This window comes from Manis javanica, chromosome 17 (genome assembly GCF_040802235.1).
Source record: "Manis javanica isolate MJ-LG chromosome 17, MJ_LKY, whole genome shotgun sequence".
NCBI classification, from domain to species: domain Eukaryota; kingdom Metazoa; phylum Chordata; class Mammalia; order Pholidota; family Manidae; genus Manis; species Manis javanica.
Genome location: NC_133172.1, coordinates 46800645 through 46814924, shown reverse-complemented (window position 1 = coordinate 46814924; position 14280 = coordinate 46800645). Strand labels below are relative to the sequence as shown.

At 53.5% G+C, this 14280-nt stretch overlaps 1 protein-coding gene across 1 annotated transcript in view; it reads right to left on the bottom strand.

The window, feature by feature from the left end:
• Positions 1-6485: 6485 nt before the first annotated feature.
• BEAN1 (brain expressed associated with NEDD4 1) overlaps positions 6486-14280 on the bottom strand; it is a 31352-nt gene continuing 23557 nt past the window's right edge. Inside the window, exons 3-5 of the mRNA XM_037025194.2 lie at positions 14010-14255; positions 9634-9784; positions 6486-8679 (exon numbers count right to left, since the gene is read on the bottom strand). Coding sequence (XP_036881089.2) covers positions 8340-8679; positions 9634-9784; positions 14010-14255 — 737 coding nt within the window. The 3' untranslated portion in view covers positions 6486-8339. The remainder of the gene's footprint in view (positions 8680-9633; positions 9785-14009; positions 14256-14280) is intronic.

Below are 14280 nucleotides of genomic sequence, written 5' to 3'. Positions count from 1 at the left end.
GCCGGCCCTCCCTGGCTCCCTGCAGGGAGTAGTGGGTCACCCAGCAGCGGCTCAGGAGCGGCCTCAGCAGGGTCTGTGGGTTGGGGCTGGTCCATGGCGGCTCTGAGGGGGGCTGGATGTGGAGGAGTGGCCTGCTGGCCTGCCTGTGTCCCACCCTAAAGCTTATCAGGAAGCCGAGGAGGAAGTTGTGCTCAGAATGGCCCTGCCACTGCTTGCCACTCTGGAGGGCTGAGCTCTGAGAGTGGCTGGGCCTCTGCTCAGCCCCCAGTCCTGTCTCCTCGGGTGGAGCAGAGCCAACGTCAGACAGTCTCCACCCAGTCCCCCAAACAAACAGGAAAGCTAGACCCAGGAGGCTGACATCTTTCCACACCTTTTTCCCACAGAGGAGGGTTGGTGGATAGAAGCCCCAGCTTCCTGCCCTTGGCGGGACAGTTCCAGGGGTGTTGTGCACTGTCCTTCAGAGGGAGCCACGCGGGCTGGGCCCCAGTTGTCCACAGTAATGCACCATTCATTGGCTCTGCTCCCTCTCTTGTCTTAATTCTCTACTCCTTACGGTGCTTCCTGGGATTGCCTCCCAAAAAACCAGTTATACCCAAATCTTTGTACTGTTTCTAGGAGAGCAGACAGGGACCCTGCACACTCTCCCATCTACCCTTCCCTCCATCCACTTGCCGTTTTCCTCCCTCCTTCCTTCCCCTCCTCCCTTCCTTCCTCCTTCCTCCAATTCATTCACCCAGTACTTAATTAAGTAATGATTCATTCAGCCACTCAGTGACTCACTCTTTCCATGGGGGTCGGCATTTCTCAAAGTGTGCTCCCCTAGGAGCATTTGTTGGAGGTTCTTAGACTTACATGTGAGTGAATATTCCCCATGGCCAAATAAATTTGGGAATTACTGGGTTAAGTAAGGTCCCTTGGCTTCTGGGCTTTAGGACTTCTTATGTAGGGGGCTAATTGTAGGGTGTAAATTTCTAGGAGGGGGCAGCATGGCCCTATTTCTCAACCTCTTGGACCCTGGGTCCTTTTTATCGTCCTTGTTTGGTGTTTGGGGAAATGCTGTCTTTGGCAGCAAGCCTGTGTCTCGGTCCTTGCCAGCCTGGGGGCTTCAGAGAAAGATGAGAAAGGTCCCTGCTTGCAGCCTAGAGAGCCCAGCTGAGGGTGTGGTGGTAGAGCAGGACCTTGTAGAAACACAGCCCATTTGCTTTTTATGAGTCTCTGCTGGCCTCCTGTCCCTGTTCTGGATTATTCATTTGAGGTCCAGTATTGGGGGTGTTGCTCTTTAACATACATTAGTTCATCTGATCCCAAACTTCAGGTAGATTAGGTACTAGTCCAGGCGCACATCTAGCCGCCCCTTGGTTTCCCCCTCTGCCTCCTTCTGGGTTGGAGACATAGGTCAGGGCCAGGCTGTCCTGGGAGACTGCTGGTAGGCATTTCACATTGTCACAGCCTGAGGCCCTGCCCGTCAGTGACCAAGTCCCCCTTCCTCCCGTTTTACAAATGAGGACACGGAGGCAGAGAGAACAAAAGCAGGGACTGAAACCCAAGTTTGTTAGTTTCTTACTGTGCTGCAACAAATCACAAATGTAGTGGCTTAAAGCAATACAAATTTATTTATTTTTAATCCTAGAGGTCGTAAGTCCAAATCAGTCTCACCAGTTGTTTTTTGGAGGTTCTAGGGGAGAATCCACTTCCTCGATTTTTCCGGCTATGGGAGGCCCCCTGCATTCCTGTCTGTGCTGCCTCCTCCCTCCTCAAAGCCACAGGGTAGCATCTGTCAGTCTCCCATTTCTCTTCATTCTGTTTCAGTTTGTCACACTGCCCCTTACTTTGACACTGTGGCCTCCCTCTCATAAGGACCTGTGGTTACATTGGGTGCCCCTGGATAACCAGGATAATTGCCTCCACTCAGGGTCCTTAATCACCTCTGCACAGTCCCCGTGACCTGGAAGGTAACACACTCACAGGTTCTGGGGGTTAGAACCAGGACAGCTTGGGGGCCCCTTATTCAGCTTATCACACCAACTCTGATACCCAAGACCATGCTTTTTCCATGATACCAAAAATCTGTGAGAGCCCCGAATGGGAGTGGTAGATTTGAGGGTGGGGGATATACAGGGTTCCAGGCCATTGACTTGTCTAGAAGGGGAGGTCATAGGCCAAGGAAGGGGGGTGTCTAAAACAAAAGAGTCTTAATTCTCTTTGTCTCTGTCTCTGTCTCTCTCCTTGGCCCCAGGCAGATTGTCTCCTTGAGGAGAAGGCTGGAGTGACTTTTGATTTTTTCCTATTAATTAGCAAAGTTTAACACATTGGTCCACACATTGTAATTGTCCCATCCCCCTCTCGTGATTCTTCTGCTGCTTTTGGTTACTTACTGATTCAACCACTTCACTCACTCTGGACATTCCGGTCTCAGCTCTTAGGACGCCCACCGTCCTTGTGAACTGCCTGCCTCCCGCCCTTGTCTCTGGGGTGGCTGAGGATCCTGAGGGGAAAGGCGCTAGGCAGGGCGCCTGGGATTCCCCTCGCTGCCTTCTCATGTTGGGGGCAGCCCCACTTCTCCAGGGCCGGCTTCCTCCCCACTGGGCCACTGCAGCCTCCAAGTGTTGGATTTGGAGTCAACTGCATTATTCACATTTTCTGGGCCCTCAGGGGAGTGACTGGCTTAGTGAAACCTGCTTTTTCTGCCTGCCAGGGTTGCTAACTGCCAACACTACAGGGGGCAGGGATCTAACACTAAGGGGGCACTAGAGATCTCAGGGGCTGTGGTTGGGCGTCCTGAGGTCCAGAAAAGGAAAGGGTCTGCCTCAAGGTCACACAGTGAGCTGATGACAGAAGCAGGGACAGCCAGGCTTCTGGATCCCAGCACCCAGCCTTCATTCACAGTCCCTGCTGTCTAAAGCTCCCAGGTTCCCTGTAGAGCCTAGGAGCTCAGAGGCTACAGGGAGTGCAGGGGTGGGCTGCAGCCTGGACAGGAGTCCCAGGCCTATCATCAACGCTGTGACACACAGGGAGGAACCTGTTTCTCTCAGAACTGAACTGAATGTTCTTGCCAGTTGCCCATCCCATAAACCCCTCTGGGCCCACTACCCAGAGAGGATCCAGCCTGAGCCCTGACCCTGGGCCCCCAATCTGGCAGGGATGGCAGACATGCGGGGACAGTCCAGGAAGGGAAGGGCTGGGAGGAGGAGGAGCTGCAGGAACTCTGCCCTCGGGGAGGGAGTCGGTGCCTTGCCCTGAACCTCAGACCCACTTTCACAGACCCATACATTGGCCTTTTGCCTAAATTTGTGTTCCTTTTCAGGAACAAAACTGTGTTTTTGGTTCCTTTTTGGGAACCAAACTATGGACGGGCGTATTCCTCAGGAGAGTCTCCTCCTCGAGGCACAGAGTGCCCTCAGTGTGGAATCTGTCCAGCTCCCCAAAGCTGGCAGACGAACTGGGCTAGTAGCCTCTCCCAGACAGGGCGATGGTGGGAAAGAGCCAGGACAGATTCAAGGTTGTGTCCTGGGAGCCTGGTGCCCTCAGGCTGCTGGGGGCTGGTTCTACCTGCTCTTTCCTCCGCTGTGGGCCCTGGTCAGCAGCCATGCCCAGCTCCCCCTGCCCCTGCCTCTGCATAGCTGACAGGGTGGTCACTGCTTTCCCCAGCGTGATGTCATCACTGAGACTCAGAGCTGGTGGGCAGGGCTGTCATGTCCAGGGAACTGGGCAGGGCTGGCCATTCTGCATGTGCCCAATCTCCCTACCTTCGTCCCTCTTTGCTTTAGAAAAGACTGATTTGATGACTCCTCGCCTGTGGGAGTGTGCAGATAACCCAGGCCCAGTAATCAAAAACTCTACTCCCACAGCCATTCAGAGGGCCACGCATGAGTGTGTGTCCAGGCCAATCATTTTTCTCTGAGAGTTGATGTTTGGTCTCTGGAGGAGAGAGGGTCTCTCTTCATTTTGGATAATGAGTCAGCCAGCTAGATTTGGGGCACCCACAACCATTGTTTCTGTGGGACAATGAAGGCAATTCAGGGGGCAGCAGACTCAAGAGAGACAATACACCTGCCCAATGTTCTCAGACTCCCTGGATCCAGCCATCCCTGAAGTTAGAGTTAACCACTTAGACATTAGTTCTCTGAGCCAATAAATATCCTTTCTTGCTTAAGAAGTTTCAAACTAGGTTTCTGTCTCTTGCAATTGAATAATAGGGGTGGGTGATGGGGCTCAGAGCCTGTCAGAGGTTTCTTTGAAGAACTATCCCCTCCCTATCCCCTATAATGGGGGTGGGTCATGAACCAGATAGCCACCAGCCATGAGGCAGAAGGAGGGGTGGCCCCAAGTCCCCAGGGCTCAGGCCGGTGAGGATGGGTAGTTGTAGGATGGCTCAGGCTGTGACAGCAGGACCTGAGGACCTGCAGACCCAGGAGTCCTGGGTGAGATACGGAGCAGGAACAGCTGTGCTGCAACCTGGGGGCAAAGGCATGCCCTGCCCCCTAGCCCGAGAATACCAGGCCTGACCCAGGTGATTGGTTCTGATTGAGAGAATTCACCTGGACTTGGGGCGGTTCAGTGTTAGCAGAGCAGAACAGAAGCCAGGACAGAAGATTCGTTCTCTCAGACAATGAAGCTTCCTGTCCTTCCACTGCTCCTACCAGCAACCTGGTCAGTCATCAGGTGGACACTGATAGTGACACCTGAGTGTGAGAGTGAGTGGCCTTGGAGTATGCATGTGGGACCCCTGAACGTGTGAGCCTTGAGTGTGAGGGGAACTAGGGTGTGTGCACCAAAGCTGTTTGAGCAAGTGTATACAAACTTGCAGGTGGTGTGAACGGAGTGATGCTCTGTACATGTGGGGGTCCACGGGTGTCTGTAGGAACTTGGTGTGAGAGACTTCAGTGTGTACGTGAGCCACTGGTGTTCCAAGGGGCTACTGTGGACAGCCACACTTGGGTCAACACTCCTCCGTCCTCTCTTGGGTGATTCCTGCTGCTCATGTGTGGCAAGTGCTGTTGGTGCCCTGTTCAGAGACCTTGGAACACGCTGTGCCCATGTACCGACCCAGTGGCAAATCATGCTGACCATGGCAGTGGCCTCAGCTGCCAGCCCTTGTCTGAAGATTTTCTCTGGTCAGAGGAGCCCATGGGGCTGCACAGGGGGCAGGGATTGACCATCTCCCAAGAGCAGCCTCAAGCAATAACCCTTGAGAGGCGGTGTATGAGTGATCCAGCTCCCTGCCCCTCAGGGGGTAACTTGGAGGTGTGCTCCATGCTGTCTCAGAATTGTCAGGGCAGGACAGAGCTCAGCTGTCCACAGTGGCAACCTGCTTGATGAACGCCCCCCGATAAGCTTCCTTCCCTCCTGTGTTTCACAGCCCACTTCCTACTGGCCCTCCCTACTGGGAGGGAACGTCAAGCCCAGCAGGCCCTGGGCTGGTGGGGTCCTGAGGGTGTTTGTCGCTGAACTGTGTCAGTGTGGGTGCGTCAGGTTGGGGGTCAGCCTGTGGGCTGGACACCGTCACTACGAAAGCTGCTACATTCATTCCCAGAGCACAGAAGTGGCATCTGAGCCATGCTCAGTGGTATTTAGAAAGACAGAAGAGTGTCGTTTTGCATAGAGAGAGAGGACTTAGGTATCAGTCTGTGCCCAAAGAGAGATGCTGTGGGGCAGGAGCGATGCCTAAAAATGGGATGCTTGAATGGGTTAAACCTCATGGAAAATCCCATGGGTGGGAGACAAGCTCAGGGCCATATGCAACTATGAGTGTCCTTAGCGGAGGGTTTGAAAGCGGGAGAAGGGAGTTTGCTCGTTTTTCAGGGGCCGGCGTGTTCACTTTGAACATTGTCAGCGGGCGGCCAGCAGGTGGCAGTGTGGGCGCAGGACTGCTAGGACAAGACCGGGGCTGCCCGTTGCTCCAGGATCGGCATACCACTTCCGCAGCACGCGGGGATCTAGGACTATGCCAGTGGGTTCCACCAGAGTTTGAGTGGGAAGCACGGGCGACAGAAGAAGGGAACCAGGCACCGTCAGCCAGGTGATCAATGACCAAAGCTGAGGTCTTTCAGAGAGCACAGAAAGGAAGAGAATTTCTGCAGGGTGGGGGGAGGTGGGGAATAAACAAACATTTTGGTCTAATTACAAATTCCTCCTCACTTTGGTAGTCAAAGCCATAAGGGTGCTGAAAGTCAACTGATGTCAAAGTGAAATGTATAGTCCCTGGTGTCCCTGGAGTCAAGTCCTAAAGTTTATGGCCTGTCTTGTAGACGTTTTCACTGGCCAGATCTCAGAGAAATAATGCCATGTTTCAGTGAGGTTAAGAAAAAAAGTAATGCCTACAGGTCACCCAGATATCCTTGTCAACAGGAAAATCACAAGGCTTTAATGGCTGTACTCTTGAGAGAACTAATATTTTCAGTTTTCTGCTGTTTACTGTTTCCTTACAAATTTCAGATGGCGTAACAGCCACCCACCCCACCCATGTACTTTCATAGTTACTCCTTGGAACATTTTTTATTGATATATTTATTTTGAACACAGAAAAGATACACTGTTGCTTATTCAGCGATTAATCCAGGAACAAGAAAAGCTGCTCAGCTCCATCCCCCCAAAACACTGATGAGTACTGGAGTTTTTTATCTTTTTCCCCCAGCACTCTGTAGGGTTGCGGAAGCAAGATGCGTTTCTTAAGAGCGTCATCCCTGGAGTGCGTTTAAAAGCTGTACAGTACAACAGACAGATATTTTTTGCCTAGAAAACAGTACACCACAAAAGTGGACAGAACTGCTTGTAAACAGGGTCCCTCCCCAGGTGGAGTCAGGGGCTCCAGGATGCTACAGAACCAATGGGTGGATTCCTTTCAGTTCTGCACCAGAAGAAAATTCTATTTCTACAGAAAATAAAATTCACGATTGCCATCCTTGCCACCCCTCTTCTTAAGAAAGGGATTACTGAATTGTCTTAGCCCTTCATTGGAGGAATTGAAATAAGGGAGAGAGGATGAATGGGGGTGCTGTTTTGGGAAGGGATGGGGAGTGAGGCAGGGTGGGCTTGAGAACTCCACTCCCTGCCGCTGGTGATGCTGGCGGGAACTCGCCTCAAAATGCTGGGCTGCCACTCTCCGGCAGGCTGGGTCTCCAGGAATCAGCTCTGTTACCTGCATGGTCTCTGTTGAAAATTGCTGGGATTCATGGGCCGAGCTCTGGGTCTCTCTACAGCCAGGCAACCCCACAGATCTTCTGTGGCGCCCCTAGTGGTGAGGCTTCAATATGACCACTGATCCTCTCATAGCATGGTGGTATTTACCGGGCTCACATCCCCTTTATTTTGTTTCTGTCTAACACCCTGGAGGGCTGGGCCAGAACTCATTGGCTTACAATTCCCAGCTGGGACATTGTTCTGTCCACTGGGTTCTGTCCTCCAGCCCATTCAAGCTTAGGCCATAATGGTCAGCTGGACACATACTTTGTGAGAGGCCACATCTGCCTCACAGATGCTGCCCAGACAGCCCTTATCTTCCTGGAAGACCCTCAGTCTTGGGCAGTGGTTGGACTGACTTGAAGAACAGCTGTACCACACCACCTCCACTGCACACCCACTAAAGATCCTGTTTATCATCTGTGGCTTGGGGTGGGAGCTTCTGAGATAACTCCGCTAGTACCACCAGACTGAGGGCACTGGGTTTTCAGGGGGGGGAGGCGGTGGCAGGGGGGACTGTGAGGGCCTCCAGGTTGTACCTGAGCCCCCAGACCCGTGTCCCTCACCCTGTAAGTGGCAGGGTGGTGGTGATGTAGCTCTTCTGCCCTGGAATTGAGAGAGAGGTGCAGCATGCAGCTGAACCTCACTTAGGCTTGTCCCCCCAGCCAGGAGGACAAGGTGCCCTGGGGTGGGGTCAGGGCAGGCAGCTGACCTGGAAAGGTAGAGAAGTTTCTGGAGGCAGAATTGGAGTTTGGGCACAGCCTGCCAGGTGAGGGCAGGGGCAGACAGGCCCAGGGAGAGGGAGGAGCAAGCCCTGTCTCTTCTCCTCTCTTCTCCCAGCCTTGTCTGCAGAGGCATAATCAACAGGCTGGGGAGGAGAAGGGAGGTTGGGAAAGCTTCATTTTTCATGAAACTTTTGCAGATGGGTTTGTGTGGATGTTGGGGGAGGCGCTGTGTTTGTGCACATGTCGGCACATGGGCATGTCTGGATGTGTGTGTGCACATGGGTGTGTCTGTACAAGTTGTAATTATATGTGTGCATGTGGAAGTGCATGTGAGCATGACTGGTGTGTACATATCAGTGTGTGTGTGTGTGTGTGCCCCCGTGTGCCTAAACGATGTGGCTCAGCCTGAAGACAGGACCTGACCAGCTGAGTTACTCAAACAATCCTCTCTGGGCTGGAGGCTGGGGCCCAGATTGAGGCAGGTGAGCCCTGGGAGCTCCTTGGCCCTGGTTCTGGTCCTGGCAGTGGCAGCAGGCCTGATGGGGGGCTGGCCCCACACACAGCCTCATAAGGGGGCAGGGTGTCCATGGAGATGGTACGGAGGCCACTCTGGCCCTGGATCCTCTGTGCCTGCTGGTGTTGGCCAGGGCTGTGGCCACTTCCCAGGTCAAGGACACCGTCCCGCGGTGGGCAGGAGTCAGTCAGCGAGTAGGGTGGTGGTGCATCCGTAGGGATGTACAGCTGAGTGGCGCCGGGCCCCACACATTCCTCGTAACTACAAGAGAAGAGGCTCCCTTAGGGGTGGGTGCAGGGATCTCTCCCCAAGGGCCAGAGGCCTATCTGCAGTGACAGGCTGCCTTGGCATGGACCAGGCTAGGCCTCTGTCATGCTGGCTGCAGTGAAACCCCTCTCTTCCCTGAGGAGGGGTACCCCTGAACCACTGCGACCTGGATTCTGGTCCTGACTCAGCTCCAGTATTCCATGTGCACTTGAGAGAGCAAGTCACGGAGCTCTGGGTGTCTGCTCAGAACAGCAGCAGCTGCTGCTGATGGAGCACCTCCCAGGCTGGGCACTGAGTGTCGGTGGTACTGATGGGAGAACCTCAGGTTGCCAGGTAGTCCTTGGTCTCAAGTCACTCCGAAGTGGCCCTTCTGGTTTAGGAAGGAGTCCTCAGGCCTAGCTGCAGGGCAAAAATGCATCCACTGGCCAAAGAAAGGGCCGACTGGACTGGCCCTGGAGACATGGGCCTTCGGGGCCCCCTGGTAGGGAAGTGATGAGAGAGGCCTGACCACTTTTGTTAAGTACTAACTGGGGGGTGATCTGCTTGAGGGTAGCTGGCAAGAGAGGACCCAGAGGCCCCGCAGAGAAGAATTTTCTGATGGGACAGGGTCGTCTGGGACACAGTCACTCCTGTCTCCGGGGATGTGATTTGGGCTCCGGGCGTGCATACTGAGGAGCTAGGGCTGGACCCTCCACCCCACCCCTTCACCCCAGTCTGAAGGAGCTGAGCTTGTCCCTTCCTTTTCAAGTGTCCCCTGGTGCTGCTGCTGAGTCATGCCTGCCTCACTGGGATCCGCTTAGCCGGGAGGGGTGTGGAGATGACTGTACCCACTGAGTGTATGTTTGCATTTATTCCAGTTGGGGGAGGTGTTGGTACTTCCCATGTGTACGGGATTTGTGCCCAGAGCCCGCACTCTCATGCCCTCCTCCCCTGACGCGGCCCCCTTACCCTGGTGGAGAATCTGGGTACAGCTCCCGGAGTACTGTGGTATCCACATCCCCATCGGAGCTGAGGTCCAAGGGGGGTGGCCAGTCCTCCGCAGGGCTGCAGGCATAGCGCATCCCACGGCTGGAGCGGCTGTACGTGTGCCCATCGGATGCTGCAGGGAGCAGACATTCAGCCTAGGCCTCAGCCAGCACCAGGGAGGGTCCTCATGTGTCTACCTGATGCCACAGATTCTTTTCTCTCCAACGCACCATCCTGTCCCTTACCAAACACACCGCCCGATCTCCTCAGCAACAGTTTCAGAGTGTGAGCACCAGAGCCATGGTGGGTATGGGGTCACAGAGAGGAAGTAAAGCTGGCCCTGACCTGGGGGGCCTCCCACAGCAGTGGGCAGCCTGTCTTCGGGATAGCCTGGTAATGGACAGTGTGTCATGAAGTTAGATAGACATAGTACTAGGGTTGTGGGAACAGAGATGGACCTGACCCAGCCTGGAGGTCAGGGAGGGCTTCCTAGAGGAGGGGGTCCTAGAGCTGAATCTGGGAATGCTTTGAGCTGTGGGGAAGGGCTGGGGCATGAAAAATAGGGAGAGTGTCAGGGAGTGCGGGTTGCAGAGGTCTCTGGTGTCAGATCTCCCTACTCCCTGATCCCAACCACATACTATTTCCTTTAGGAATCCCACAGTGAAAAGGGGCTTCAATGATGAATTCTGGTGACCCCATATACTGCATTCTTTTCTGAGTTTTTTACTGCATATTGGCGTATCGGAGGCTCTCAAAGGTCCTGCAGCTGAAAAATACACTTGGCTATGCTTGTGCAGCATAAGACTGTAGAATCTTATTTTCTTAGACCTAGTAATTGCTTAGGAAATGCTACTGATGGAGCACAGTCTTCTCATTCTACAGCTGAGGTTCAGAGAGGCTCGGTGACTTGCTGGAGGCCACAAAGCAAATCATTGGTAGGACCAGAGGGCAGGTGGATGTCCTAGCCCCGCACCCAGCAAGCTCTCCACCTCCCCTTTTCTGACAGGTCTAGTAGAGGCTGGGGGCAGTGGGAGATGCGAAGATAGGTAGGTGAGGCATGAAGTCTCCCCACCCCCAGTGGGCTCCCACATGGCTCCTCCCCTCAGGAAACAGGTTTGAACATCAGGGGCGGGGCTTGTCTGTCTAGGGTGGGGCTCAGAGCCTTGCTTTGAGGTCAGCGGTGTGGTTGCTGTCCCCATTCTACAGACTTAAGCAGCTGAGGCTCAGGGTTCAAACTTACCTGGTATAGTGTGGAGTTGGAATTCACGTGCAGTCTGTATAACCCCAAAGACTGCTCTTCCTACTCCCCTAATCTCTTTCCCACTCTTGATTCAACTGAGTGGAAAGATCTGGATAAAAAATTCTATCTGCGGGTATAATCCCAGGCTTATCTATGGGACATTGAGAAAGCTCTCCGAAGAAAATATTCCAAACACGTTAACAGTGGGTCTGTGTGGATGACAGGATCATGACCCTTATATTCTTCTTCATGTTTTCTGTATTTTAAAGGTTTTCCGCAATGAACACATATTACTTTTCAACTAGAAATAAGGAACTGAATAACATATGCTATAAAAAGGAGCTGAGATGACACTTGCTTCCCTTTAGGGCACCAGCTGAAGAGCTAGCATTTCTGGAAGAATTTGGGGAAGAAACCCAGGGAGGACAGTACACAACAACTGGGTGAGGATGGAAGGTCAACGGGACCGCTGTGCTCATGTGCTGGGGTCCTGTCCTTGCCACCATTGCCAGGGGAGGGCCCCACCTGCCGGTAGGATGCTCAGGAAAGCGAAGGCTCTTCCCGGATCTGTGTGGGTTGGCTCCAGTGGGCAGACCTGATGGCTGGCAGGGCCAAACTCCACTGACATCTACCCCTCTCCTTAGGCTGCTTTTCTTGGACCTCCCAGAGGCTGAGCACTTTGGGGAAACCGAGGCTGCCCGGAGGCACTCACCTAGCTGAGGCTCCAAGCCAGAGATGACCCAGGTCAGTCCCAGACATCGAGCTGGGCTGCACTCTTGTGGAATACCTGCATCCCCAAGGGTCAGGCTGCTGATGGAAGGGTAGGGACAGGCCACGCGGTGTGGGCAGAGCTGCTGGCTTGTCTACCTGGGGGGTCTTGGTGTCTGGGGAGACTTGAGGGATCTGGGCCGGCTGAGCTTTCACCTCTTATTATTGCTGACCTTTCTCTTCATCTGAATTGTTGGACAGTGATGCAAGTCACAAACCTTTTGCATCTTTCTTCTGCTGCGGCCCCTGCCTCCCTGCCATGGTGATGTCTTTCTGTGTCTTGTCCTGAGTTCCAGCTTGCTACTCTTCTGGTTTCCCTAATAGCTTAGGCTTAACTAGAGAAGCGACATCTAGGTCTGAGGAGCCTGTAGGCCTTGAGTGTGCCTGCTGGACACTTACCTGCGGTACACGAGGCGGCTTCCACTGGTGTTTCCCTCACACCTTCAACTTCCCTTGGGCATGAGTGCCCAGCCTCTCTGAGCAGTGCAGTGCAGCAGCTAGATTGGGGGCACCCAGGTTGGGCTCCCTGAGCTCAAATTTGCGATCCACTTGGCTCGGTGACCCCAGGCAAGTTACTTAACCACCCTGCTTTGATCTGAGTATGTGTCCCCTCCAGTTCATATAATGAAATCCAATTCCTCAATGAGATCGTATTAGGAGGTGGAGCCTTGGGAAGTGATTCCATCACTGACCTTATAAAAGAGACCTCACAGAGCTAGCTCACCCCCTCCGCCACTTGAGGACACAGCAGGAAGGCTTGTCTTATGAAACAGAAAGTGGGCCCCCGCCCCAGACACTGAACCGACCAGTGCCTCGATCTTGGAATCTCTAGCCTCCAGACTGAGAAATAACAATTTTGTTGTTTATAAGACACCCAGCTTATATATTTTTGTTACAGCAGCCTGAACAGGCTAAGGCACACCCCAATCTCAGCTTGCTTATCTGTAAACTAGGAAAGTAATAAAAAGTAGCCACCTTCAGGACCATTGTGAGGATTAAATGAGATTGTGCTTAAAAAGTGCTGGGCATGCAGTGAGCACTCTTTACCTTTACCTGCTGGCAATCACTACCAGCTTCTGTTCACCAGCTGCAGGGATCCTTAATTCTAAAAGGTGGCACCTTCCTTAACTAGTTACTCTAGTTAACTAGTAACTTAACTAATGATTCTTAACTAGTTGCTCTGTGAAAAGGGAGAGGGAACACCACAAACCTGGTGGTTAATCAGGGTGTGTTGGGGGAGGGCTGCATATTTCAGGCCTCCTAAGGTCCAAGCTGGTCAGATCCAATTTAATCTGCTTTAAAATTTTTCCTTTCTTTCTCCCAAGCTCTGTTTGGCCTGTAGAAGGAAAGACCCTCAGGCCCTGCCATGGCTCTGGAGCCTCCGAGTCACTTAATCTGCAGTGTGCCTGGTGCCTTCTGGGGTTATGCTACTCCAGACCTGTTTTCTTTCCCAACTCTAAGCAGGGACCTGTCAGGCCTCAGTGCAGGCTTTTTCCTGCCATTGAAAACTGAGAATTGAATGAATTGAGTTCCTTCCTGCTGCTTTTAGATAACTGGCCCCTTCCAAGTATAAAGCAGAGTCAGGTGGCTGACTATTCAATAAAAAATACAGGCATTCTGGCCAGATGAACACTTTTGGGGCTGGTCAGCCCAAGAATTAGCTACCAACTCTGTGTACGGGTGATTCCCATAACTGGGAAACTCTCAAATCAGTTCTCTTTGCACCTTGTAGCTTATTTTGGGATAGATTCATTCATACATTATTCATCCTATCCATTCATCCATCCTCCTATGTATATACCCACTTGTCCTATCCAACCCTCCACTTGTCCATCTCCCTACCCTCCTGACATCCATCTTTCCACCCATCGGTCTGCCTCCCCATTCATCCATCCTTCCATCCAGCCATTTAGCCATCCATCCCCATCCCACCCACTCATTCATCTCTGCATCCACCAACTGGCCCATCCACTCAAACCCCCCACCTATCCATCTTCTCACTCCGCTATGCATCTGTCTTCGCATCCCACTCACCCATTCCTCTCTTCATCCATCCCTCCATGCAGGCACCAGCTGGACCAGCTTTCGGTACAGCCTGCACCGGAGCTGGGGAGAAGCACCCTGCCCTCCCTCTGACCTTCAGCCTCACCCTGGCAGACAGCTGGGCTTCTCATGCCACTGAGAACATTATGGTGAGCATCCCTGAGCTCCTCCTGACCACCCAGGACCTCCAGGATGCTTCCCCGCCCATTCCACCCCACCCATGGCAGAGCTCCACCTCACTGATGTCCCCTGGATGGTAGTCGCCACCACAGGGGTGTCCCAGGGGGCGGGGGTGGCCACAGCTCACCGTAGTCGTGCTCGTATTCTCGGCGGCGACGGCGGCGGCGGCGGCGGTGGCGGCGGTGATGGTGCCTCTGGAGCCGGGCCTGCCTGTCCCTGCGGATGCTGCCCACAATGATGGTGATGCAAGAGAGGATGATGACCACACCTATGACTGCACTCGCCACCAGCACGGGAGACACGAGAAGATGGCTGTGCTCCGAGCTCTCTGAGAATGTGGGGTAGAAGTAGCTGGTGCGGTTGTATCGAGCTACTGTAGACAGAGAGAAAGACACTGA